The 26,028-nt window shown below is 37.4% G+C and overlaps 3 protein-coding genes across 4 annotated transcripts; all 3 read right to left on the minus strand.

Moving 5' to 3' along the window:
• Positions 1-10,863: 10,863 nt before the first annotated feature.
• On the minus strand, positions 10,864-17,056 carry rgcc (regulator of cell cycle). Its single transcript, XM_039683558.2, has 5 exons — positions 16,922-17,056; positions 16,470-16,640; positions 13,024-13,131; positions 12,860-12,922; positions 10,864-11,356 (listed from the first exon to the last, which is right to left on the minus strand). Exons 1-5 carry the CDS (start codon positions 16,953-16,955, stop codon positions 11,349-11,351), a joined length of 384 nt encoding a protein of 127 aa, XP_039539492.1. The 5' UTR covers positions 16,956-17,056; the 3' UTR covers positions 10,864-11,348.
• A 2,207-nt stretch (positions 17,057-19,263) lies between these two features.
• Positions 19,264-21,960, minus strand: LOC120486990 (ras-related protein Rab-33B). Of its 2 annotated transcripts, none has more exons than XM_039683155.2 (2): positions 21,640-21,960; positions 19,264-21,120 (listed from the first exon to the last, which is right to left on the minus strand). In XM_039683155.2, exons 1-2 carry the CDS (start codon positions 21,895-21,897, stop codon positions 20,686-20,688), a joined length of 693 nt encoding a protein of 230 aa, XP_039539089.2. In that variant the 5' UTR covers positions 21,898-21,960; the 3' UTR covers positions 19,264-20,685. The 2 variants fall into 2 exon arrangements, with proteins under 2 accessions (XP_039539089.2, XP_039539088.2); XM_039683154.2 differs by having other exon boundaries at positions 19,264-21,126; positions 21,640-21,954.
• Positions 21,961-22,276: 316 nt separating this feature from the next.
• On the minus strand, positions 22,277-25,291 carry kbtbd7 (kelch repeat and BTB (POZ) domain containing 7). The gene has a single exon (XM_039683667.2). The coding sequence runs from the start codon at positions 24,955-24,957 to the stop codon at positions 23,092-23,094; it is 1,866 nt and encodes a 621-aa protein (XP_039539601.1). The 5' UTR covers positions 24,958-25,291; the 3' UTR covers positions 22,277-23,091.
• Between the last annotated feature and the right edge of the window lie 737 nt (positions 25,292-26,028).

The raw sequence follows: 26,028 nt of genomic DNA on the forward strand, positions 1-26,028 counted from the left end.
TATCTTAGCTCGAGTTGAAGCTGCTTCTTCCTTAAGGATATCTGATCTCACCATCATCAAGTCTATATATTTAAAAATATAGAATATCGATTACAAAAATTAATCTCAACATTGTATGTAGTTGTAATTGCAGTGTAAATGCATTCATGATGAGGCATGCATTAAATAAGCTTATAGGAAATGCTTTTGGAAATCAATTTTAAAGTCCTTCAATGTGCGACTCGAGTCAATGTAACTTAAGTCCGCCAGCTATGTCTGATAGTATCTATCTCTGTGATTCACCGCAGGACCCCTGAAACACTCTCCCTTTGCCTGTGCGCATTCCTGTAGGAGATCTCTGACATCAGCATACACACTGACCCTCTTGTGTGTCATTAACTATAACCTAGAAGAACAATGTTCACCTGTCAACTTTTCACAATTTCCTAATTTCAGTACTTGTGGTTCAAAGAAAGAATGCACCTATTGCACTTGCAAATATTCAGTGCACCATAAAAGATTAAGCATCGGAAACCGAATGCAAACATTGATGAAAGTTAAACAGTAAAACGGCTCTGAATGGAGCTCTTTCATACGGTGTGTGTACAGTGCAGGGTGTGTAAGAGGACTCGTTCATGTTTCAGTGTGTAATTATGCAGAACCTGCGGTCTAGAACATTGCAGTTCTTATGTTGTTAACTTGTGAATTTATACAACAGCCTGATGCGTAATTCAATTTATTTGGATTAGATGCACATATTACAGAAGTTTTAAGAAAAACAAATGATCAGTCAAGTACACAAAAGTACGGCCCATTGAACTGAATGTGCATCTATCCTCAGCCTCATTTTTATTCACAAAACATTAAATATGATATGTTCCCTGACTAAAGAAAGAAAAAATATGGAGGAATTATTCATTTTCTGTGGAAAAACATTCATAATAAGACCAGGAACAGGTATTAAAGGAATATACAGTAGTTCACCTAAAAATTAAAATACTGTCATCATTTACTCACCTTCAAATTTTTTCAAGTGTATTTTTTTTCTGTTGAACACAAAAGAAGATATTAAGAAGAATGTCGGGAATCAGACAGTGATGGACCCCATCGACTTCCATAGTATTTTTTTGCAGCTTAGGTCAATGTGGATTACATGTCGACTTTAAATGTGTCTTAGAGATTTCATCATGATTTGGTTGGATATTTTGTCGAAATATTTAAGAACAAATGAAGTGTGGAAATTTGTCTGTTTGCATTTCCTGGTATTTAAAAAAAAAAAAACACACAAAGCCTGTGCGAGGGGCTCCTTATTTATTGAAGTGATATTTTAATTGGACAGATAGAATTGGAAGAGCTCACCAAAATTGGACAAAATGTTGCCTGGTCTGATGAGTCTCGATTTCTGTTGAGACATTCAGATGGTAGAGTCCGAATTTGGCGTTAAACAGAATGAGAACATGGATCCATCATGCCTTGTTACCACTGTGCAGGCTGGTGGTGGTGGTGTAATGGTGTGGGGGATGTTTTCTTGGCACACTTCAGGCCGCTTAGTGCCAATTGGGCATCATTTAAATGCCACGGCCTACCTGAGCATTGTTTCTGACCATGTTCATCCCTTTATGGCCACCATGTACCCATCCTCTGATGGCTACATCCAGCAGGATAGTGCACCATGTCACAAAGCTCGAATCATTTCAAATTGGTTTCTTGAACATGACGATGAGTTGACTGTACTAAAATGGCCCCCACAGTCACCAGATCTCAACCCAACAGAGCATCTTTGGGATGTGGTGGAACAGGAGCTTTGTGCCCTGGATGTGCATCCCACCTTTCAGCACCTTGTTGAATCAATGCCATGTAGAATTAAGGCAGTTCTGATGGCGAAAGGGGGTCAAACACAGTATTAGTATGGTATATTAGTATTTATATTAATTCTTTTGTTAACACGTAAATCTTGTGAATCGTACACCTGCACCCTGCATGTCACAGCACAAACACTGTTTATTTCCCTGTAAATGCCTTCAAGGCCTCCGGGTATCATTCCTGGTTTGGCGGACTGTTCTTTTAGCTTTACTGCTCCATTAATAATCTTCCACCCACCTTGTGTACATGCGGCGTCATTTGTGTGGCTCGGCTCATAAATCTGGGCAAGTTAGAACAGGGCGAGTGTCGGATCTGGAGAAGTGGCAGAGGTGAAGCCAGAGGAAAGACTGAGCATCTGTCTCTTTTGTTTGAGAAGATCCAGCTCTTCACATGCTGTTTGTTTCTCACTGCATGGAGGTGGGCAATAATAAGACCAGGTCATTTCCCACCCACCCCTGCAGGCGTGCAGATACTGAGGGCCACGAGGGGACCCGGCACAGGTCAAAGTTGACCCTTTAATTCAAGTTTCAGACGTGACTTAAAGTTTACTCTGTCTCTGTCAGCTCACTATATCTCAAGGCAAATGGCGAAGAAAAAATAATTATAAAATAAAACATAAATGTTATGTTAATGTTAAATAGCTGTGCCCCAAAATTTCAATGTACACTGTCCCACGCCAATTGGTAAAAGGAATAAAACAATATAAAAAGGTGTATTGGTATTATCCAGAGCTCTGTTCTGTTACATAATATTGCATGCATTGCCTGAAGTGAAAGTTTGTGCAGGTCTAATGAGTAATTTTTAACCCAACTGTTTTAAGTGAGTTGGTATTGACAGATGACCATGTTAGTAGACAGATGGCCTTTTTAGTAACGTCAAATCTCTAAAGTGAAACCTTTTCTAACTCAGCGTAATCTCCAAACAGTGATTCATGCATTTATAACATCTCGGCTAGACTATTGTAATTCTCTTTATTTTGGTCTATCTCAGTCTTCTCTCTCGCGCTTACAGCTAGTGCAAAATGCAGCAGCTAGACTCCTCACTGGGACATGCAAGTATGAATCGATCACCCCTATCTTATTCAAACTCCATTGGCTACCTGTCAAATTTAGAATTGATTTTAAAATTTTACTTTTTGTATATAAAGCTCTTAACAATTTGGCCCCCCAGTACTTGACTGATCTCCTCTGTCCGTACACTCCGACTCGTACCCTGAGATCCAGTGACCACTGCCTTCTAATCGAGCCTAGATCCAGACTCAAAAAACGAGGCGACCGTGCTTTTGCGACCGCTGGTCCAAAACTCTGGAACAGTCTGCCTGTCTACATCAGACTGGCTCCCTCAGTTTCTCTTTTTAAATCTTCTTTAAAGACTTATTTATTTTCTGCTTTTAATTCTTATTTTTTTTCTCGCTTTTAATTCTCCCTGATTGTTAATTGATTATTTTTTACTGTCCTGTGCATTATTATTATTATTTTTTTCTGCTTTGTACAGCACTTTGGTCAGCCCTGGCTGTTTTTAAATGTGCTCTATAAATAAATATTGTATTGTATTGTCCCAGTTAGCCGGCACATGTTGTGCATGTGCTGTGGGTCAGAGGTACAATAATCATTATCAGGGAAGATCATTAGCATACACTTGGCCTGACGTGTATGGCTTTCCGTATGAGCTGTGAGTGCTGTGACACGAGAGAGCGTCCAGTAAAGCTGTGCTCTTTCACCCTAAAAGGGACAGTCATGCTTGTCTGAATAAAAATGGAGAGAGGAACGTGAGACGTGGTCAGTGATTTTGGTTGCCAGAATGAATTATGTTTGTTTGAAATTTTTTCATTTACCGTGGTTAAGAGTTCTAACATATTACATACAGTAATATTTGATCTAACTCTTTAAGAAACTGTCCAAACCAGTGTGTGGAATTTTAACGAGAGTTTGTGGTTTATCAAAGGAATAGTCTGATTTCCGTCATCATTTAACTTATTGTTTCAAATCTGAAAGAATTTATTTCTTCCATGGAACAAAAATACGAGAATTTCTGAGGAATACCCTGTCTAGGGTTCTCCATATTACGTGAATGGGATGGGTTCTGCGAATAAAATCAATATCAATATATAGCCATAAATGTCTAAAAAGTTGTCCAAATTACTTCCAAATCTTCTTACTTCATACAAATGTGCAAAATTTAAGTCGTTACGGTCTAAGACATCCATCTAGCGCATCTTCACATAAAAAAAAAACAACTGGAAAAAAGGTGCAGGAAGAAATTTTCTGTGTGAATGGTTGCTTATTCACAATACACAATGGCTGAATTTTCTCAGTTGCCTCTAAAAAGTAGCCTTTATCCTACAATCCGATTTCTGAGGATGAAATCAAGTTCCGTCCTTCATTTTTTTTCTCATTCGAGAAGCTGTTTCACTCGGATATACATCACAATGAGGAAGAAATGACTATAGCAACTTTCATTTCACACCGATCCAAATCTTCTGAAGAGACACAATCACTTTTTATGATGAATAATTCATTTAGGCTTTTATTCACATGTAAACATTGATCAACACTTACATGGAGAACACAAATATATTAAATGGGAGCTTGACCGCATTGCTTGACATGCAAGAACAAACCTCAGAAGCTCAACCTTGCTGCCGTGACTCGAGAATGAACCATATTGGTTCTCACGCTTCAAGCAAGCATGCTTTAGCTTCTGTTTACCAAATCTGAGTTATCTATGTACAATGATCAATGTTTAACATATAAATTAAATCTCTTCATTATAAAATGAGATGGTGTCTCTTTAGAAACAGCTCAATTCATATGGATTTATTTTACGATCTCTTTATGAAGTCAGACTTTCTGGAAAGACAGAAATCTCTCAGATTTAATTTTAAAAAACCATATGGTTTTGAAACAGCATGACTGTAAATGACAGATTTTTCATTTTTGCTGAACTATTCCTTTCTCAAAGCAGTTATTGTCACACGCCGAGTGAAATAATGATAAAAACCTTCTGCTGGAGACAGCTTGTCTCTCCAGCCTGCTGAATTGAGCATGTCATTGTCAGACCCCTGCATAAAACACATTCACGAACTCCCAAAGTGGCCTTTTTTTGCCCCTCTGGCAGCCATTGGCCTGCCACTAACTGATAAGTGAGCTGTGCTGAGAGATGCATTGAGGAATGAATAGGAACAAATTGTTTGGCACTACACTATAGTGCTACAAGCTCTCAGTCTCACACTGGGAGGCTCATTCCCTCACAGCATCACTACAGCTGGCCGATGAATGCACTTTATACAACTGAATGCCATATTTAGCCAAAAATGAATATTCCGTTTTGTTTTTACCCTCGTGTTGTTCTGTTGTTTGTTTTTGTGCGACACAAAAGAACACGTTTTTGTTATGAACTGCTTTGTACACACAAGAGCTTTCGTGAAGATTTTCTTTCGGGTTCCAAATCACAGAATTTTGGTTTCAGATTAAATAATTATTAATGACTATTCCTTTAAACACACAAACAAGTGTAATTGGGATTACATTGAAAGCTGTTTTACTTTATGGCTTGCATAATTAGCAGAGGAAATCCTGGGCTGAATCTTATCTCTTACACACACTGATCTCAGGATTCCCGTCAGTCATTCCTGCTTTATTCTCTCAATGAACAAAGGGCAAATGAATCACTCATGCCAATACAATCATAAGACTCTGTTATTTGCCTGTAAAGTAATTTCAATACGGCCAGGGTAGATGATGACTGCATGTTCATTTTAACAAATTTGAACCACATTTTAAAGGAGTAGTTCACTTTTGCTGATAATTTACTCAGCCCCATGTCATCCAAGATGACCACGTCTTTCTTTCTTCAGTCGAAAAGAAATTAAGGTTTTTGATGAAAACATTCCAGGATTTTTCTCCACATAATGGACTTCAATGGGGACCAAACGGTTCAAGGTCCAAATGAGAGTTTCAGTGCAGCTTCACAGGCTTTAAATGACACCAGACGATGAATAAGGCTCTTATTCAAAAACCTTAATTTCTTTTCTACACTTTACAGTGGAATTGAAAAATGCTTGCATCATTAATAGTTATTTTCCTGTTTATCACTGTAAAGCTGCTGTGAAACAAATAAATAAAGGTGACGACTATATTTTTCATGTGAACTTTTATATTATAATGTTACAGTATTTAGTCTATTTAAACATAATGGTGTGTGTGCATCGTATATATATTTGGAAAGTGATTTTGTGTTATCCAATTCTTCATTTATCCATCAGCTCCTTAGAAGCACAGAAAGGCAGATAATCATTGTGCCAGTTGTAATTTTCTTTAAAGAAGGGGGTTTTATCCCCAATTCATTTAGACAAGTATGATCTCCTGTGGTCTTTTCAGAGATTACGTCATACTGGATTAAACACCCTTTTCCGCTTTCACGCTGTTCAAAGATTCTTCGTCAAGCTTTCCACTGTGCTTTCTCCCTCTGGAACCCCAGTGCCTTTTTGTGTGGCCTTTGACCTGGGTTCTTTAGCTGTGCATTTGGGTGAAAGGTGGTTGGGGAATGGAGGTCAGGGGAAGGACAGACACAATAGACAGACTGAGTTTGAGAAGAGAGTGCTCAACCTGGGAGTTCCATCACTTTAAATCAGTGTGCCTCGCTGATGGGCTCCTAGTCCCACCATCAAACATCCCAGTGTCCCAGTGCATGGGTGAGGAGATTTCTGTGTGTGAGCAAGGGCTATAGATTTATAGTGTTTGAATGTTTCTGTGCATATGGGTTACTGGAGCCACAGGAATCTCTGCACGCTGCTAGATTCATCTATGAATTCTGTTTTTCTTAGCAGAGGATTCATTTTAGTGTCATGTGATCATATTCATCTCTCTTTATGCCACATACTCTGCCATCAGTTTCTGCACCACATTCAGAAAAACACAAATGCTTTCCAGCTTAATAACCGAAATGATTTAATGACGGTGAAATCCAATGAGGTTATTCTAGGTTAGGTCACATGATCCTTCAGAAAAAAAATCTAATATGACGATTCGCTGCTCAAGAAACATTTCTTATTTTTATCAATGTTGAAAAAAGTTGTGCTGCTTAACATTTGTTTTAAAAAGGTTGTTTGATGAATAGAAAGTTCAAAAGCCTTTATTTGAAATAGAAATCTTGTACCTGAATGGTCTTTACTGATCAATTTAAAGTGCCCTTGATGAATAAAAGTATTCATTTAGTTTTCAAAAATCATACTGACCCCAAACCTTTGAACAGTAATTGAAAAATATATATTTTTTTGTATATTAAGTGTATTCTTTGGAAGCAACTACATAAAATTATTTTATTATTTTGGAAACTCTTGATGCGTTTGTGAGAAGGTGCTTTTGTGAGACATGTTACAAAGTGTTGACATCTGTCTCACCACTGTTGATGTTGATGGTTAGACCAGGTTAAAAAACAACATTTGACAGCCACAACACGGTCAGATTGTCCTCTAAAATCAACGCAAATGAAGTTAGCAGATGCTCCCTGCAGGTGAGATTTGTCTGCAGATCCACAGAGACATAAACGTGACAGCCGTTTCTGGCCTGTCAGAAACTGATGATATATGACCCTAAAGTTGGACAATATTGATCTGGGCCTGTTCATGAAGAGCAATCACAGATAATACAGTGATGATTTTCAATCTAACTTCAGCCAAGAAAAAGAGCTGAGCTTTCTACCTTTGAAATATTGTGTAACTAATGCATCTTAATGCCCTAAATGTGAACTTGACAGAGAACAATTCACAGGCATGACAGTTATGAACATGAATGTTTAAATAAATTTCCTGAAGTGTTTAAAGAAATCGTGTGCTTGCAGGAACACGTCTGCGCTGATGTTTCTTCAGTAGCCTACAACTCTCTCGTTCTCTGCTCACAGTCGACATTGCTGACTTACTGCCATAATGGTGTCTTTCAGAGTGAATATTCCTCATGCTTGCCACAGCTGCTGTCACAGGAGGACGAATCTGTGTTATTTCCATCACTAACAGCATGAGTTCATGGAGCACTGTTTAATGTCTAATGTATGTGAACATACTGAGAGTGTCGATGAAATTCAGGAGACCTGTTGCCACAACATTACACTGAGATTTCGTGAGTTTTACCTTTCACTAAACATATTTAGACATACGGGAAATTCCAAGACGATTTCGATATATCTAAATATGTTAAGTGAAAGGTAAAACTTCCGAAATCTCCGTGTAAACAATGCGTGACGTACACGCACGCGATCACTTCAGGCGGCACGTTGGAGACGGTTCAGTTCGGTTCAGTTGGACATCTGATTCAGTTCGACGGCTGTTAACAAGAGGTAAACACTATACTGTTCGTTTTCTCACACAAACCGCTCTTTTCGTGTCTTAGGCCATCATTTACATTTACGAGTCATTAATCATGTTTAATTTTGACTTCTCTGTGCATGCTCGTTGAGGTGGGCTCCACCTGCATTAGCTATGACAGGCAACAACGGTTTGACCAAAATGTAAGTTTCTTTAACTCAGTTTGTTGGTTGAACATATTTTCATTTCATTGCACGTTCGTGACTCTCCTGTTCAAAATCGTTCATCAAAATGAACGAATCTTTTTCCGAGTCAACTCGTTCGTTCCGTTCGTTGAATGAACCAAATGACTCGGAAAAAGATTCGTCCATTTTGATGAACATATTGGAACAGGAGAGTCACGTGCATCGAAGTACAGACCAAAGCGAGCATTTGAGCTTATAAAACTTAAACTTTGTTATTTATTTATTAAATGAGCCATCATTTCGCTTGATAAGACCCTTATTCATCATCTGGAATCGTTTAAAGCCCTTTGAACAGTTTGCAGTTTGTACTGAAAGGATTGGTCTTTTGGGCCTTGAACCGTTTGGTGCCCACTGAAGTCCATTATATGGAGAAAAATCCTGGAATGTTTTTATCAAAAACCTTGATTTCTTTTCAACTGAAGAAAGAAAGACATGGACATCTTGGATGACATGGGGGTGAGTAAATTATCAGCAAAAGTTTTTTTTTTTTTAAAGCGAACTAAGTTACTCTTTTAACTTGTCTAGCGCTTTTCTTGCGATTTTGTTACAGTTTTGTGAATTGATCTCACTAGTGTTCACTGGACAGTAAAGTAGTCAGTGTATTTGTTAGGTTTGTGTGTCATCTGAAGCCAAAGTTTGATTCTGACAAAAGAGTAGGCTTATATATTTTGACTAAAATATTTGATTTGGTGGAAGTTGAGGTTTGTGCTAGTTGGTGTGCAGTTGTGAGGTGTGTTTTGGTGTGTAATTTAGGTGTGTGAGTTGTTTCATGAATTGTGTGTTAGCAATTGAGAAAAACTGTAATAGGAATCCGTGCAATTGGGCATTTTGTGTGAGGGTAAAAGATTTCCCCATGCAGATTTATCAACGAGTTTACGTTCACAGATTCGAAACATTGATCAACAGAAAGCTGCTTGGTTTGAAAGTGACTTGAGTGAGCTGTGCTTCATACATCGCTGCACTGTTGACAATAGACAATGGACCTTTTTTGCCTGCAGTATTTCACTAATATGACTAACACGACCTGTTTCCAACTGATGTTTCAGCATGACTTGATCAGACTTCATCCTCACAAAATTTTCTTAACATTTGAAATTCAAATGACATTATGTAGAATTGCCAGGAGAGCTGTAAGTGCTGTTGTATCTTCTCTTCACAGAGCATCATGTTGTTTGATGCTGATTAAGCCCTCCTTCATCTCACCTGCTTACAGATGTCATGACCCTGTGTATTTGTCTGACTCCACAGTATTTAGCTCAGCTCCTAATAAGCACCAAGTCGTAACCTGCGTCTTCTCAGAGTTGTCTTTTGGTTGTTCCCATACACAGCTCCGCTCTAAGTAACAGGGATTTTTCATCCTATGCCTATATTGCGGAATTTTCCCCTGGTGAACATTGGGTCAACACAATTGTTAAGTACTTTTAAATCGTGTCTTATAGGCAGCTGAATTTATGAAAAAGAAACACCTAACCCCAAAAAAAATTCTAACAAAAGGTTTCTCAGCTGTTTTTTGTTGAATTAGGTGTCCTAAATAGCATACTAAAAGTTTACCGAAGTTTGACTACTAGAAAGGTGTAATTTTCAAGATGGCGTCTAAGATGGGCATGAAGCCGTTAAAATATCCTACCTCTTTCATTATTTGACTTAGCAAAGTAATATTGGTGTGTAACCCCATTTTTTGGGTCTATGAATCCATTGGACTTGTCTAAATTGCATTGACATGATTACAAACTTATGGAATATATGATTTTGTGAGATTACTGTAAGGATTTATCTTTGTTTGGGGTGAACCAGAGATGTAATCGATTTAGCCGGTCACGTTACTCCTACTCAGTACGTGTTGAAACCATGCAGCCAAGAGTCTGGGTGGAATAAAAAATGTTACAAAGATTTAGGTTTAAAAAAAAAAACTTTTGAAAAAACTTCCAATCAAAATATTCCTTCAGGTTTAATGATCACATTAGAAGTGGATGGTGAAAGAGCACAGCTATAGAACACAAAGTGCTGAGGAGGTGATCAGGTGTCACATATTCCCAGAGCAACTGCTCACGGTCCTGAAAACCATTGACCCCTGCTGTGGGCTCAATCATTTGCAGACCATTCAATAGCGTTAGCAGTCTAACTCAGCCCTGAATTAATTAACAACGTACTCTAAGGCCCGGTTTCACAAACAGGGTTTAGATTAAACCAGAATTAGACCTCAGTTTAATTAGAAGTGGCTTTTATAAACTTGCCTTAGAAAATAAACATTACTGGTGTGCATCTTGAGACACAACAATGGCACTGGTGTATTTACTTTCAGTTAAAACAGCTCAAACATGCATTTTAGTCTGGGACTAGACTTAAGCCTTGTTTATGAAACCGGGGAAAAGTGTCCTGATTTAAAGTAAGTCTCGTTGAAAAAAAGAATGAAAAACTTAAGGAAGAACACACTCAAAGGTTTTTGATGCAAGGAGACACGCCATGAAACATATCTTAAAATCTGTCAACTTTAATCGCTTGCAAACAATAGTTGTATTAAATACGTGTTATATTGCTTTTCCAGTTTTACTAATGAATTAAGAACAGAGATTATTCTCATGTGAAACAGGAAATGCTTCATATTTAGCAAGGCGAGCAACAATATTTACATGAAATACAAAAATAGAAATTCGCAAAATAGTATTACAGATAAATTTACAATATCCGACTCTATAAAATTAAAAATATAGTTCTATAAAAAGCTATTTAAATAATCTTACAGCTCAAGTGTTTCAGAGAGCACAGCCATTACTGTCAAATGTGTGTTTCTTATGCATTGAGTTTGTTTGTATGGGCGCAAGTATAGAAAAAGTCTTGGCGAACTTCATCGTTCAACGTATGAAACCAGGAGCATGTGTTCTCCGTCTTCACAGACGTTCAGGTTTGTCAGGTGCGGTCAGGCTGCCAATGTGGTGGGCTCCAGTCATCCCGTCTCTATCTCACATGCCTTTAAGGGGGGGAAAGCAAGAGGAGAACATATTTAGAACATTTCCGGGTCCTCTGTGTCGAGGTTATTCTTGGTGTGTGCGTGGGTCCTCTTTTTATGAACACCTTTTCAATGAACTCTGAATTAGATAATAAATTAGTTGCATAAGCCCATGAACAGAAGCATTTACTGTAGTAGCCTCCCCCGACACCATTGGGGAAAGTTTAAAGAAAAACTGTACAATATGACCGCTTTCTCTGTGGCAGTTATTATCAGTGGTGAACTTCCAGTTTCAGTCATTGAAGGTCTATACATACGCATTCTTCTCTCTCTCTCTCTCTCTCTCTGAGGAAAGTTACAGATCTCTAGAGTGTAGGAGCGCTCCAGAACAAATCAACTTAACTGTGTTAATGCATCACTGAGAAAGTGTAGGAGTGAGTGTACGATTGACCCAATGATTAGCATTTTTCAAAAACACCCTTTGTTTCAAGAGTGTCTTGTTTCTTCTCATAATCTCCATTTACTGCCCCGTATCTGATGATTGATAAAAGGAGTGGGGTGGTATTTTTTTTAAAAATAAATATACAGAAAAAAAACAGCAATATTGTGAAATATTACAATTTAAAATAACTCTATATGAATGCAATTTTTTTCCCACTTGCTGAATTTTCACCATTATTACCCCAGTCTTTAGTGTCACATGATCTTTCAGAAATCATTCTATGTTGCTCAAGAAATATTTCTTATTACTATCAATTTTGAAAAGGTTTTGTGGAAACTGTGATGCATTTTAATCAATCTAATGCGTTCTTGTAAAACAAAAATCTTATATATATCTTATAAAAGATATATTTAAAGTCTGCTAAATTAGAACAAGTCATTTTGGTGTGACTTGTACAAATTGACTTGTTCTAATTTAGCAGACTTTAAGTATATCTTTTATATGATATATAAGATTTTTTTTTTACAAAAATGCATTAGATTGATTAAAAATGCATCACAGTTTCCACAAAACCTTTTCAAAATTGATGTGCTTTAGTTATCTGGAAACAGTGCTGAAGTTCAACTAAAGATAAACTGAAATATATTTGCTTGTGCTAAAATGAAATTATTGCAAGTATAATTTATGTACATAGCTTGCATTTAAAGACTAATTTTAAGAGATCATACTATCCTTACTAATAGTGGTATTAAAATTGTGTATATGTGTATATATATATATATATATATATATAAATATATTAATTTTAAGAAATGTGCATTGTGCAATAAACTAGTACTCCAAAAAAATGTAAATTATAGTATTAGATCATATTAAGTCTCAAGCAATATGTCAGTAAATATGTTAATGGATTTGTAGTAAACTTATGAAATAAACATTTTAAATACATTTTGGTATAGGTTTTTCCTAGGGTGGTCAAAAACAAAGATATCATGCATTAAACCATGCTGCAAATTATTTTCATCATTTGACCCCAAAAACAAAAGTAGTCTTTAAATTCATGTCCTTCATGCAGCACTTACTCGCTAATGTTCTGTCAAGGTCAGCAATGAAGTCCTCTAGCTCTTTAGTGTCTCCAAGTTTAGCTGAAGAGAACAATACACAGTTGATCAAGACAAAGAACACGAAATACACCAAAACAATACTAATTAGTCTAAAATATGTAAACAGAAATGTTTGAACTCACGTTTAGGAGATGTGATCAAGGGACTGTTTGAAGAAGTGGAGAAGACGCTGGGAGAGTTGAGCTTCTCATCACTGAAGCTGAAACTGTTTCTGTTCAAGGACTCGGCACCTGTTACAGAAGGAAGAAGAGACAGAGGAAGTCAGAAATGAAAAACTGAAGCTTCCTGTATGTGTACAGCATGTGTTCCTCTGACTCCACACCAGTGGTTCTCAACAGGTGGCTCACGACCCTAATAGTGATAGAGCGCAGACAGCAGGGAAAAGGCAAAATTATAATGCAATGCAACTAAACAAACCAATCTGTTGTGATTGTGCATGCCGGAAACGAAATCCTCATGACCATATTTGAATTTCTGCTCCAGAGGCCTCCTTATCACTTGTATACAGTGATATGAACAGTAACTATTTTACTGAATCAATTTGAGTTCTCTTCTTTCTGAAATCACATGCAAAGTGGATTTGCATGTCTGAAAACATTTATCTTCTTGACATGTCGACAAAACACAGCAAACTCCTCCAAGCCTCACCTACAACTACAGTGTTTCAGGGTCAAAGTAGACGTTCACCGGCAGCCAATGAAGACCAATGAAGGCAGGCATTATGCAAATTTGCAAAACAGGAAGGAATTGCTGGCGACTCATTTCAGCAGCCCAGCGTTGATAACTTTATTTGTCGTTTAACTATGAAGACCTTTTAAATTCAGCTACACTGCACACTGCATGAAAGGTAACATTTGAAAAGGCATAATAAGGGCATTTCACTCGCAAAATCTGTACACATTTCTTTGCCGAGAATTGAAATCCAAGGGACAACTAGACAAACTTATTTATTGAGTTTAGTGAGCGTTCATTAAACCAGTGGAGCGGCACTGTTCTCTACCACACAGGCTTGCTAAACATGTGCACTGACCCATAACCAGAGGGGGTAGGGGGTGTCGTGGGGGTTAATCCGTGCTAGCAGAGCAGGTTGAGTTTGTAATCAATGCATACTCCTCTAATAACAGCTTCTCTCTCGAGCGAGCACACTTTCAAAGCAGTTTCAACCGTGACCCAGCCTCCAGCAGGTTAATTTAAAGCCAAAGATCTGACCCGGTGCGCCACACTCCATCTTAAAAAAAAAAAATTGTTTACACATTCTTAGTTAAAGGCAGAACAGGCGTGCTATTACACGGAAGCTCAACTTTGCCCAACGCGTCAGTCATTAGACCCTCCTGCCTACGTGCTTGAAGCCCTAATAAGTACAGAGTCCTCTCAGCTAACACTGCACCATCTACATTAGTGGTTCACAAGCCTAAAATTGGTCAAATAACAATATAATTATAGATTATTAGTATAGTGCATTAAATACACTTGTGAAAAAGAAATACGCTTAATTGTATCGGATGTGCACTTGTAGTGTACTTCAAATCTTAAAAAAGAACTGTGCATGCAGATGATAAAATATTAAGTGTACTTAAAGTGAGTGCACTTTTATGATTGTAACTTAACACACTTAAGTACAATTTTAAAAAGTGTAATGTCAAATAAAAAGTTTTGCTTAAAAGTACATTTTAAATCATCGTGTTTATAATCTTTTGTCGTGCTTTAAGCACTTATTTTGATGTTGACATGATAAAGCACATATACAGCATTTGACTATAATTTTAACTGTAGTGTGTTATTTGAAATTACCTTTATATTTTAAATTGACTAAATTGCTATATTTTAGTCTACCATAAATGCTTGTCAGTAAATTTAGTTTAACTATGTTACCAATTATTTTAACCACTTTAACCATATTGTGGAATTACATATGATGTACTTAAGTCCTACTTAAGTCAAACAGTTAAATGTAATTTAATTGTAATTAACATGCAGCTAAGTGTCTAAATACGTTACATCCAGTTTGCACTTAATATGATTTTAAAGTATATTATTTCTGTATTTTAACCACTTTAACCATATTGTGGAATTACATATGATGTACTTAAGTCATACTTAAGTCAAACAGTTAAATTTCATTTAATTGCAATTAACATGCAGCTAAGTGTCTAAATATGTTACATCCGATTTGCACTTAATATGATTTTAAAGTATATTATTTCTGTATTTTAACCACTTTAACCATATTGTGGAATTACATGATGTACTTAAGTCCTACTTAAGTCAAACAGTTAAATTTCATTTAGTTGCAATTAACATGCAGCTAAGTGTCTAAATACGTTACATCTGTTTTGCACTTAATATGATTTTAAAGCATATTATTTCTGTTTTTTTAAAGTATGCTAAAGCGTACTTCTTTTTATCGAGAGTATGCTTTTGAAAGGAAGGAGAAAACACTTCCTTTGTTGATGTTTAATCCCATGTTAAATCCTGTAGTCCTGAAGCAGAACTGCTTGAAGCCACTAAACTAGATCAATGGCACGTGTGATAAAAATGGCATCAGGATTGATTGCCAACATGCAGTTGACGGATCCATGAGGGTGATTCAAAGCACATAACACCATTCTGATCCCCTGACTGCACCACAGCACAGATTCTGACACATTCCCTGCTTGTTCCAGAAGAAAAACTGTGAGATAAAGAGAGATCACTTGTTGCTTAATCATTAAACACAAGATCACTTCCAGAACAAAAGTGCCCATTTATGCTGACATGGTTCCGATCCTTTTGAACCTTTCTATGCAATTATAAGCGACCGAATAAAAGTCTTGCATGATGCAATCCTTGTTCAGATTCTGGATAATCTGCAGTTGATTGACAGAATAATACAGTGAACCTGTGTGTGTCTCATTACAGCTGCAACTGAATAGTGAGAGACTATAAGCCAGGAAAATTAGCCAACCAATATTTGCATATGTGTGTGTCAAGGTTTTTTTTTTTTTTTAAGTTCGAATAGTCTGTCTACTCTCAGTGTCCCAGTAGCAGGACACTTGGTTTGACAAGTAATCATCATGGAAACAGTACTTTACACATTTTTAGTGGGCTCATTTTTTGTAATTTGTACTCCAAATTTGGAACACTTGGTTAGACATAATGGCTGTGATTTTATTTGGTAAAATATATATTTTGTAAAAAGAAAAGGCCTATTTACTTTACATTAAACTTGTATAACTTTTACACTTTCTTTTTTTCTAAGTGCTTTCACTTACTGAGTGCCTTACTTTAGGCATGTTGCAAAGTATGCGTTAACAATCATGAAAGGGGTTGTGACATGACAAGGCAGTTAACAGGTTAAAAGACGTTTAATGAAACCCAGCTGCTCTTTGTGCTGGTGTGAGGCTCAGATTAGATTAGATTAGATCAGATTATGCAGTGTTCAGTGTAACTGAGGCTGTGGAGCTTAAATCGTGACGAGATTACGACCCAAAGGCACGAGCAAGCGCTGCTATCATATGAAACCTCTTGACACGTCAAATACAACTTTTGCCTGCATACTAGACTAGTGCACTGCATACTGCATACTTACTCTCAGAGTCGCTGATGCCGCTGTCGCTAACGCTCGCACTGCTCCGTCTCTTCATGGTTTTCAAGTGTTCATCATATCTGAAGTGCCTCTTTTCCACGGGGGACGTGAAATCCTCAATGACAGCGTCGAATTCACACAATACGGCGTTCAGACCGTCATCTTCAAGAAATGCTAGAAAATGCATGCAAAGTTTGTTTCAGTCTGGATTGGACAGAATATATATATATATATATATATATATATATATATATATATATATATATATATATATATATATATATATATATATATATATAAATGTAGGCTAGGCCTATAGCCTACAATATAGCAATATATTATATGATCTACGCAATATAATATGATTCTTGCATTGGTTTAGTACGTTTGGATTTGAACTAATCGTTGGCTACTTAATTTTACTATTAAAATGTATTATTAAACATTAGACTTACATTTGCTGTGTGACTTTATCTTTGGAGACTTCATCTTCCACGCTTCTTTAGTGTCCAATTCCGAAATATCCGATATAAGATCAAATTCCTTCAGTTTCCCCTTGTTAACGCACACTGTGTTTGAGCTCGTGCGGTCGGTGGGGTTGTTTTAAATGTGTCCCGGCTCCGGGAGGGGGCGTGGCCTGACGGAGGCGTGTCGGACGTGGAAAACGCGTCGACATTGAGACGCTCGCGCTTGTTTTAGCCCTCCGTGTGAGTTACAGCAGAGCCTCTGAGTTACAGGGACTGGCGTCATTCACTCCTGAAGTATGTGTTTGTAAACAGCTAGTGTGACACATGCACGACATCAGTGATGCTTTATTTTTAACCATACCTCCATCCTAGTCAGTGGTCACTCTTCATTTTTCGATGACTTCATTTTTTTTTTGACGTTGAAATGTTTGACCAGCAATAGAGTAATAATGTTACAGGAAAAATGCTTGCGAAGTGTGTTATGTAATAGCCGGAATGTATATCTCAAAATGCATTACGGTTCTAAAAGCCCTTTGGAATGTCCACACAATATAAATTGTTCAAATATAGGCCAATATTAAAGTTTTACTTTTAAATGTCAAAGAGTTAAAAATAAGTTTAAAATTTTTTTTTTTATATTTGATCAACGGGTAACACTTTACAATAAGGTTTCATTAACATGAACTAATAATGGACTGCTCTTTGTTCATGTTAATTTCAACATTTATTAAAATAAAAATAGCCCATTTGTTAACATTAGTTAATGCACTGTGAACTAACATGAAAAAATAAATAAATAAAATAAACAGCTGTATGTATTACCTAACGTTAACAAAGTGTAACAAATACAGTAACAAATCTATTGCTCGTGGGTAGTTCATGTTAAAATAATGTATTTTTAATAGATGATTGTGATAAATATTCCAAAAGTACTTGGTGCTTTACCAAATAATGTAATATTTTGAATGTAATATTAATGGTAATGTTTAATGTAATCATGTTTACAATGGTAAACTTGTAAAATTGAATAGAACTTTCTTGATTGTATCACTTTTTATAAAAATGCTTTGTGTGTGTGTAACCCTAACTTTTTTTTTTAGTCTTTTAGCTTTTTCCTCTTATTTAGGTGTTAAATTCAAAGGATCCCCATTTTCTGTGTCAAGTCTAATCATTATCCTGCTGTTGTCATTCATTCATAAAACTGATCTGGTCCAAGTTAAGTTTCTGCAGACATCTGGTGGTGACTAAATGAATGTGCACTCATGTTATTCACTCATGGCAATAAGATTAGATTCAGAGACAGAACCTTTTTTAATGGCCAAGCCAGGTGTGTTCACATGTCACATTGTCATCTTGATGTGCAATAAGCACATAAACAGCAGGTTATGCGGAAGCGCAGAAATCTTTTATTACAGGCCAAACAAGACATGAAAACATTTCCTACCTTCACCACACGCAGTTTAGCAGTAAGCCAGACAATGTTTTTGAGGCCAACACTTTTTAAATTGAAAGGAAGACATTTCTTCTTAGTGTGAGGAACATTTTGAAAGTCTAAAGTGCTATTTTCCTTTTTTAGGAGTACAACTGCTAAATCATTCTGCTTGTCGTTTTTTAGTGCGGGTGTGGGATTTGTCTGTTTAAAAAGAGTTCTTCACACCTTTGGTGGTGGATTTAACAGGTAGACACATGGTTAAACAAGACATGTGTTTGCAGCTGCACTTGCCTACTGACTTTAGGGTTTAAATGCGCATAGAAGGTGTTAAAGACGACACTTACAGTCTGAGAGGCTGAAAACGGCTCAGTTCACAAAATAAAAAGTTTTCGAGGATTTGCTGAATGTTGCTGTCAAAAAAACAACAACAATTGCAAGTTTAATGATTGATTTCCATTATGACTAAATATATATATATATATAGCATTTAATTAGAAAAATATAGTCACTATAGCAATATAATGACTATTTAACATTTTCATCATTTCTGTGACATTTCCAGGCTTTTAAATTAAAATAATTCCTGATGTTTATCATTTCCATTACATTGGGAACAGTCCCAGACTAAATTGCATGTTTGAGCTGTTTTAACTGAAAGCAACTTGCACTGAGATATCTTAAATATGTCAGCGCCATTGTTTTGTCTCAAGATACACATCAGTAATGATTTTTTTTTATTTTTTATCTAAGGCACTTTTATAAAAGCTATTAAATGTCCTAATTGCACTATGGTCTAATCCTGGCTTAATCTAATCCCTGTCTGTGAAACAAGGCCTTACAATGTATCTTTGACCCAGATCACAACTGTTATAAGATGTATACATTTCATGAAATAATAATTACTTATTGCACATTTTATTTTCATATTCACTTCCAAACACATCCGAGAATCAATCCAAACTACACAAAATGACAACGTATTTCTCTCAAGTAAAACATTATACGTGATGTCAAATAATCAAGACAAACTTTAGACATGATGCAATCTCAATTTAAAGTGCAATACAGTCCCGGTTTTCCAAAATACTATGGTTGTCAAATCAAATCAAAAGATTGAAATCAAGCCTTAGAGAAGTGCAGGAGTCTCATTGATGCAGAGATTTGCTTGTTAAAGACATTAAACATCACTAATATGTTAGAGGTTTTAACGCACGTTTTGCAGATATTTCACATTGAGGCTGAATATAAGTGCTCTCATTTAGTTAAGATTTTGGGAAGTTTTTTTTTTTCCTTTTTTTCAATCTCTAATTGGTTACAATGCTTATGATGTTCTGAATGCTTTTGACAGTGGCGCCCACTAGTGTTCATACTGGAGTGAGCTATAGTTTTAGTAATGCATTACACAACTGTCCATTTCTCTCTGGTTCAGTTCAAATCACGCTTGCATAATATATATTTTTATATTTCGAATGCAAAAATAATAGTATTTTTTTCTGTATCCGTAAACATATCAGAAAGCTCATGCTGCACCAGAATTAGAGCTATTGTGTTGTTTCTGATCGTCAGGCATTCTCTAGATTGCCAGAATTTTAAATAGACTAGCAACCTTGGAAATTTCATAAAATAGCCATAACCATTAAATATGACATTGAAAAAAGCATGCACAGTTATTATAGACAGAAAATATTATAACAGGCTCCTGAGTCAAGTCTTCATGTCATTGAGCAGGTTTCTGGAGAGTTACAAATGTTCTTGAAGGGATAATTCACCATTTACTCACCCTCAAGTTGTTCCGAACCTGTATGAGTTTCTTTCTTCTGTTGAACACAAAAGAAGATATTTTAGAGAACGCTGGTAATCAAACAGTTGATGGTAGCCATTGACTTCCATTGTATTTTTTTCCTACTATGGAATTCAATGGGTGCCGTCAACTGTTTGATTACCACCATCTTTCAAAATATCCTATGTGTTTAACAGAAGAAACTCATACAGGTTTGGAACAACTTAAGTCATGACAGAATTAAGATTTTTGGGGGAACTATCCCTTTAAATAATAATATGCCGTAATAGGGCAGGTACAACAAACACCACTTGCTTCATAATACGAGGTTTAATAAAACAAAACCCCTAACTGATCCATTGTTTATGCTTCCAAACACATTTGTAAACTTCACGTGCACCAAATAAAATCCTGTAGGTCTACACACTCCACTGTAACCACTCTTTCTGCCTTGACTTCATACAGAAAGCGGAGTACACCCTCAAATTTTCCAATAAACCTAAAGTATTGCATGGAACTGACTATACGGGCCGAATTGTATTAGCATAAACAGTGCGTCTTCTCCTGTTGACCAGCGAGCTGTATGAAGCTGCTCTCGCTTGGCTGTTTCAGTCTCAAAGGCTTGTGATTCTTCAGCCTGTAGGCCAACGTGAGAAAAATAGCATCTACGTGCTCTTTTTCTGCAGGGTCTCTTGCAGATGTCTCAAAAAGAGGAAAGTTGTAGCTATCAGCCAGTCGCTGAGCTGAAAACGTGGAAACCTCTCTCGTTTCTCTTAAGTCACATTTGTTCCCAACTAGGATGCGGGGTACCATAGGAGGGACCGAGTGCCGTACACACTCCTCAATCCAGTCCGGCAGACTCTCGAACGAAGCCAGACTGCTCACGTCATACACAAAGATGATGGCGTGGACATTGCGGTAGTAATGCTCAACCATACTCTTCCTGAAGCGCTCCTGTCCAGCCGTGTCCCAGATCTGCAACTGAGAATGCAGTTTACATCATAGTAGACAATAGTAAAGGGAAGAACAGGGCTAGGTAGGTGTCATAAGGGCTTTATCTAAGCAGTTTTAGGTCCAAAGTCGTATTATACACGTGTGGAAAATCAGCACATGAATTGACATGCAGTTAATTCAATTATTTGAATGATATATTATATTTAACCAGTACTGAACTAGCCCCACTGTACCCTGTTCAAGATTACTACTCTGGGTTTATTAACCTCCAGATGCTGGCAGAGTCAAAATACTAAAAATTATTTGCATCAACATTTGTTTAACCACTAATTTTTTTTTTTTTTTTTTTTTAACCACTAACTGAACATTAAAAATATTTAAACTTGTGTTTGTGCACCACCGAGAAGACTTCATAATAACAGTCAGCAACAAAACACAGTGAACCCATCGTGGAGAAGAATGTAAATACTTGTTATTCAAGGTCAAAACTCTTTTTTTTCAGCTTTTCATATCTGTGAAATAAACTCTACGGGTCCTTACCTTTATGTATTCTCCATCAAGTTGCAGGGTCCTCTCTCTAAAATCTACTCCTATTGTTGCCTCGGGGTTTTTGAGAAATTTCCCACCGCAAAACCGGTAAGTTAGACAGGTCTTTCCAACATTTGAATCCCCAATAACGATAATTTTAAACACCCTCGACTGAGGACAATCATATTCCTGACACGAGTCATTCGCGAGACTGTCTTTTGTGTAAATCGTCGCGAATTCATTGCTTCCCGTTGTGTTTTCTATTGCCATAGCTCTGATACACGAAAAATATCGCGAGAGGATAAGAACGAGAGCTTAACGTGAACTCTCATGACCTGGCTTCAGCTTCAGCTTTGTTCATTATACGGGCTCTAAAGTAGCTACTTGGCTCTCTTTATATATATTAAATGTAACTTTATGTCCCTTTTACACTTAATTTTCCTTGTTAAATAAACATTACATAAAAAGAGATACCAAATTACAATTCTATAGAATATATTTTGTATTTTTACACTCAATATGTAATCTTTTTTTTAAAACCAAGTATAAAATTAATCAAGTTAGTGTTTTATGCATTTTTACATTTATTCCAAAATAATGACAAAAGGCATTTTAAACAATGAACATTACTTGTGAACTAATGTTCAGCTTTTCTTTTTGATAGTCAATTTATTTTCAGCAGTCATCAAACTTAGACACATGGTCAAAGACAGACACGACACAAAGATGTACCTTTAATTTCCCCAAACTGATTGCTCACTAAAACCATATCACACCTTTCACATTAATCGCCCCATCAATCTTCAATAAAAATCTTAAGTATTTTTCTGATCATCACTTTGGGTCCTTTTTGGGATAGTTCATCCAAAAAAGAAAATGTTTTCAAAATTAAATCACCTTCATGTTGTTCCAAACCTGTCTGTTGAACACAAACAAAACTATTTTAAAGAATACTGGTTGACGTAGTCATTGATTTTCCATAGTAGGTAGGAAAAAAAATACCATGGAAATCAATGAACTATCCCATTAATAGAGTCTGTTAGCCTGACTGTACCCTGTTCAAGATTCCGCGTAACACTGCTCTTTTTTTACTAACCTCTGGTTAGACTCAAAATACTAACAATTCATTGTAACTTATCATAAACCTGAGACAATGTATCATTCACTGGCCATATAAGTTATACCGTTGTTTAATACTCATAGTACAAACAGCATGAATTTCAAGTAGGTTTTACCCGGCCGCAGTGGGGTGAGCCACTTCAAACCAGGCTAATAATTCAAAATACTTTGCAGCATGTTTCCATTTGGCTCTGTTATGCACACTTCCAAGTTTGACACTACACTGTAAAAAAATGCTGGATCAAATATGGACAAACCCAGCCATTGGGTTACATTTTTTAAATTACTTTTTTTTTTAACCCAACGGTTGGTTTTTTTTATAGTGTAGTTACTGAGAACTGCAGACTACCAGTTCTCATCTGAAAAAGAGCTTGAGCTGCCAGAGTCCGAGTCTGCATCCGTCAATCCATCGAAGTCCCAGTCAGCACTGGAGCCGCTGTCGTCATCCTCCTCTGAGATGAAATTATGACCTGACCCCAAGCATGCAGTATATACCCGGGTGGAGATGCTTATGGATCCGAAGGAGGAACCAAACATTGTGGCTAAATTTTTCCATGAGTCCCGAGTGGGATCATATTCATGTATAATAAGCCTGTTTTTGTTGTGATGGACTATTGCTATAGTTAGAAGCAGCAGTTTGCTGTCGTGTTGCACAACTTGGTAGTTGAGAGCACTGCTGTCGATAGGAATGTCTCCGATCCGCCTCCATTCTCCCCGTGCTGGATTATACGCTTTGACCACAGGGATATCGCACAAACAGATAATCTGCTCCTGGAAAACACAGGCTTTGTGGAGTTTACTGCGTTTCAGAGAGCCCCGCTGGAGCCAGTGGTTTTTCTTCGGCTCGTAGCTGAGCATCCTCCTCTTGTTTACCACATAAAGCCGCTCGTTTACCGTCACAACCTGCATCTTTCCCAAAGAATGAGGCAAAGGGGCTACAAAAACCCATTGGTTCCTTTGAATGCTATAACATTCTACTTCCTTGAGTCTGGCATCCGATACCGGGTCTCTGCCACCCAAAATGTACAGGTGCCCGTTGAGGTAGCCGATGTACGAGTGCATTCTTCGGAGAAGTCGTTCCGCAAGCTCCTGCCAACAATTTAACAAGGGATTGTAGACCCAAAAGTGATTGGACAGCTGTGATGCGAGATACAGATTGTTATCCGGTGTGGAGCAGACCAAAAATGTCTCCGTAGGAGAGTGTTTGAAGTTCTGATTGGTGAGGTTAATGACCGGGGACGCCATTGAAAAGATGTCCTCCGTGTAGGGATCATAGCACATGAAAGGCTCATTTGGCCGTCCAAAAAAAAGCACCATTTCTTTTGCACTCTTGCCAATTCTGTGTTTGGCAGCATGTACACCCTTTGAAATCTTGGCGCTCTGCTCATCGGCAGCCCCATCTAAAACATCCAAAAGATGTTTCCTTATAAAAGGCTTTGATTTAAGGCCATCTAGATAAACCCTGTCTTTCTCAGAAAACAAGGACCACCGAACACATCTGAGGACCTGCAATGCAACTTCTGCATCCACATGCAAATTATTCTCAATCCACTGTATTGCAAACGAGCACACTTTCAGTTCGCAGTCCACATCCAGAGAATCCAGTGTGAGGATCTCTTTAATCTGCTTCAGGTCCAGCTCACAAAGCTCTCGCACACTCGAACTGAGCTGGTTAAAGTTTTTCGCAATAAACGCTTGAGCCTTGCTCTTCAAATCCAGATTGTCAAAGGTGTCGGCAAACTTCAAAATCCCTGCACAGTTAGAAAGGTCCAGCCTTCTTGTCATGAAGTTAGCACAAGCTTGCCGAATATACTCCAGCTGCAGCATGTTTGCAGATGCATAAAGCCTCTGCACGTTGCTCTCAGTGATTGACACTTTGCCAGTGTAACAGTAATCAATAATGGCAGCCATTGAATCGGCGTCCACTTCGTGAATGGTGACGTTTCTCTGCGTGCTTTCGTACAGTCCTCCTGTAAACATGCTCTTAAAATAAGGACTTGCTGCTGCCAGAATATTTCTGTTGCATTGGAAAACTTTCCCAGCGTGAGAGGAAACGCTTCGGTCCTCTGACTCCGGGTCAGGCTCCACTTCGATAGTCACGTCGACTAACAACTGCGAGTCGTAGAACAATTTCAGCTCTTTCATCAAACTTGAAGCGTGATTCGTGTCCTCGAGCTCCTCCGGACCACAGAAACAGTTCACCGAAGCCATATTGAGCCCGTTTTCTCCGTCCGAACGCAACTAAATCCCGTCAGTGAGCGGCAGAGGCATTACCTCTCTCTCAGCTCTGCTATTAGTGTCATGAGAACAACGAGCTATGAGCTGTATGCGCCGCTTCTCTGTTGCCTGACAATGTAGCCATGTTTCATGAATGAAACGCGGTCCTTTTTGACTGTACGAAATGCTTTTCAGGATAAATTATCGGCAGCGGTGATGTCCGTCCCCTTTTAATTTAATTTCATTCGGCTTTTGATCTTGAGACACCGACGATGCGTGTCACACTCAAGCTTGCTAGCTACCGCTGACTCTGAGCTGCAACAGACACGGCGCTGATTGGTCACATCGGCTGTGTCTCAAAGCATGTTTAGCTTCCTACATAGACAGCATTTATAGGCAACGTAAGCCAGTGTTGCAAAAAAAAAAAAAAATGCTGGCTATGGCTATGAAACCCACGACCTTTCTAGGCAGCTCACTAGAAGTTGAGACGTGGGCTTGTAATTCTCAGCGCTCTGTATTATGTTTGGTTGGCCTGCTAAAGCTTTGTTCAGAATAATAGCCTCAACATCATATAGGCTACAATTTAGTTTCAAATATTATAGCTATATGTGTTTTAAAATAGCAATTTGTCTCATTGACAATTTGACTGATTAAAGTAGCCTATAATTTATGACAATTGTAGATAAAAAAAAAATCAAATTCATTTTACACACACTTATATGTATGCGTATGTGATTTAAAAAAAAAAATCTACAATTTTTATAAATGATAGTCTATAATAAAATAAAATAAATAAAAAATTCTCCCTGGAGAACCTTCCATGGCATTCAATTTACATGTCTTATTAGAACGTGTATTTAGCTGTTAAGTTCTTTTAAGTTTAGTGCTCAATTAAATATTGCAGACTTTATAACGACCTTAGGCCTTCTCAAATTTCCCCTTTTCCTAAGTGTTGTTACTTTATGGTTTTGTGATCACATAAATAATTGCCTTTTGATGATTCCAGTTTGATTCCAGTTTGGTATCTGCACAGAGGCTCCGTCCAGTTTTCTAGTTCTGATGAAA

Source organism: Pimephales promelas, chromosome 7 (genome assembly GCF_988280905.1).
Source record: "Pimephales promelas chromosome 7, fPimPro1.hap1.1, whole genome shotgun sequence".
NCBI classification, from domain to species: Eukaryota; Metazoa; Chordata; class Actinopteri; order Cypriniformes; family Leuciscidae; genus Pimephales; species Pimephales promelas.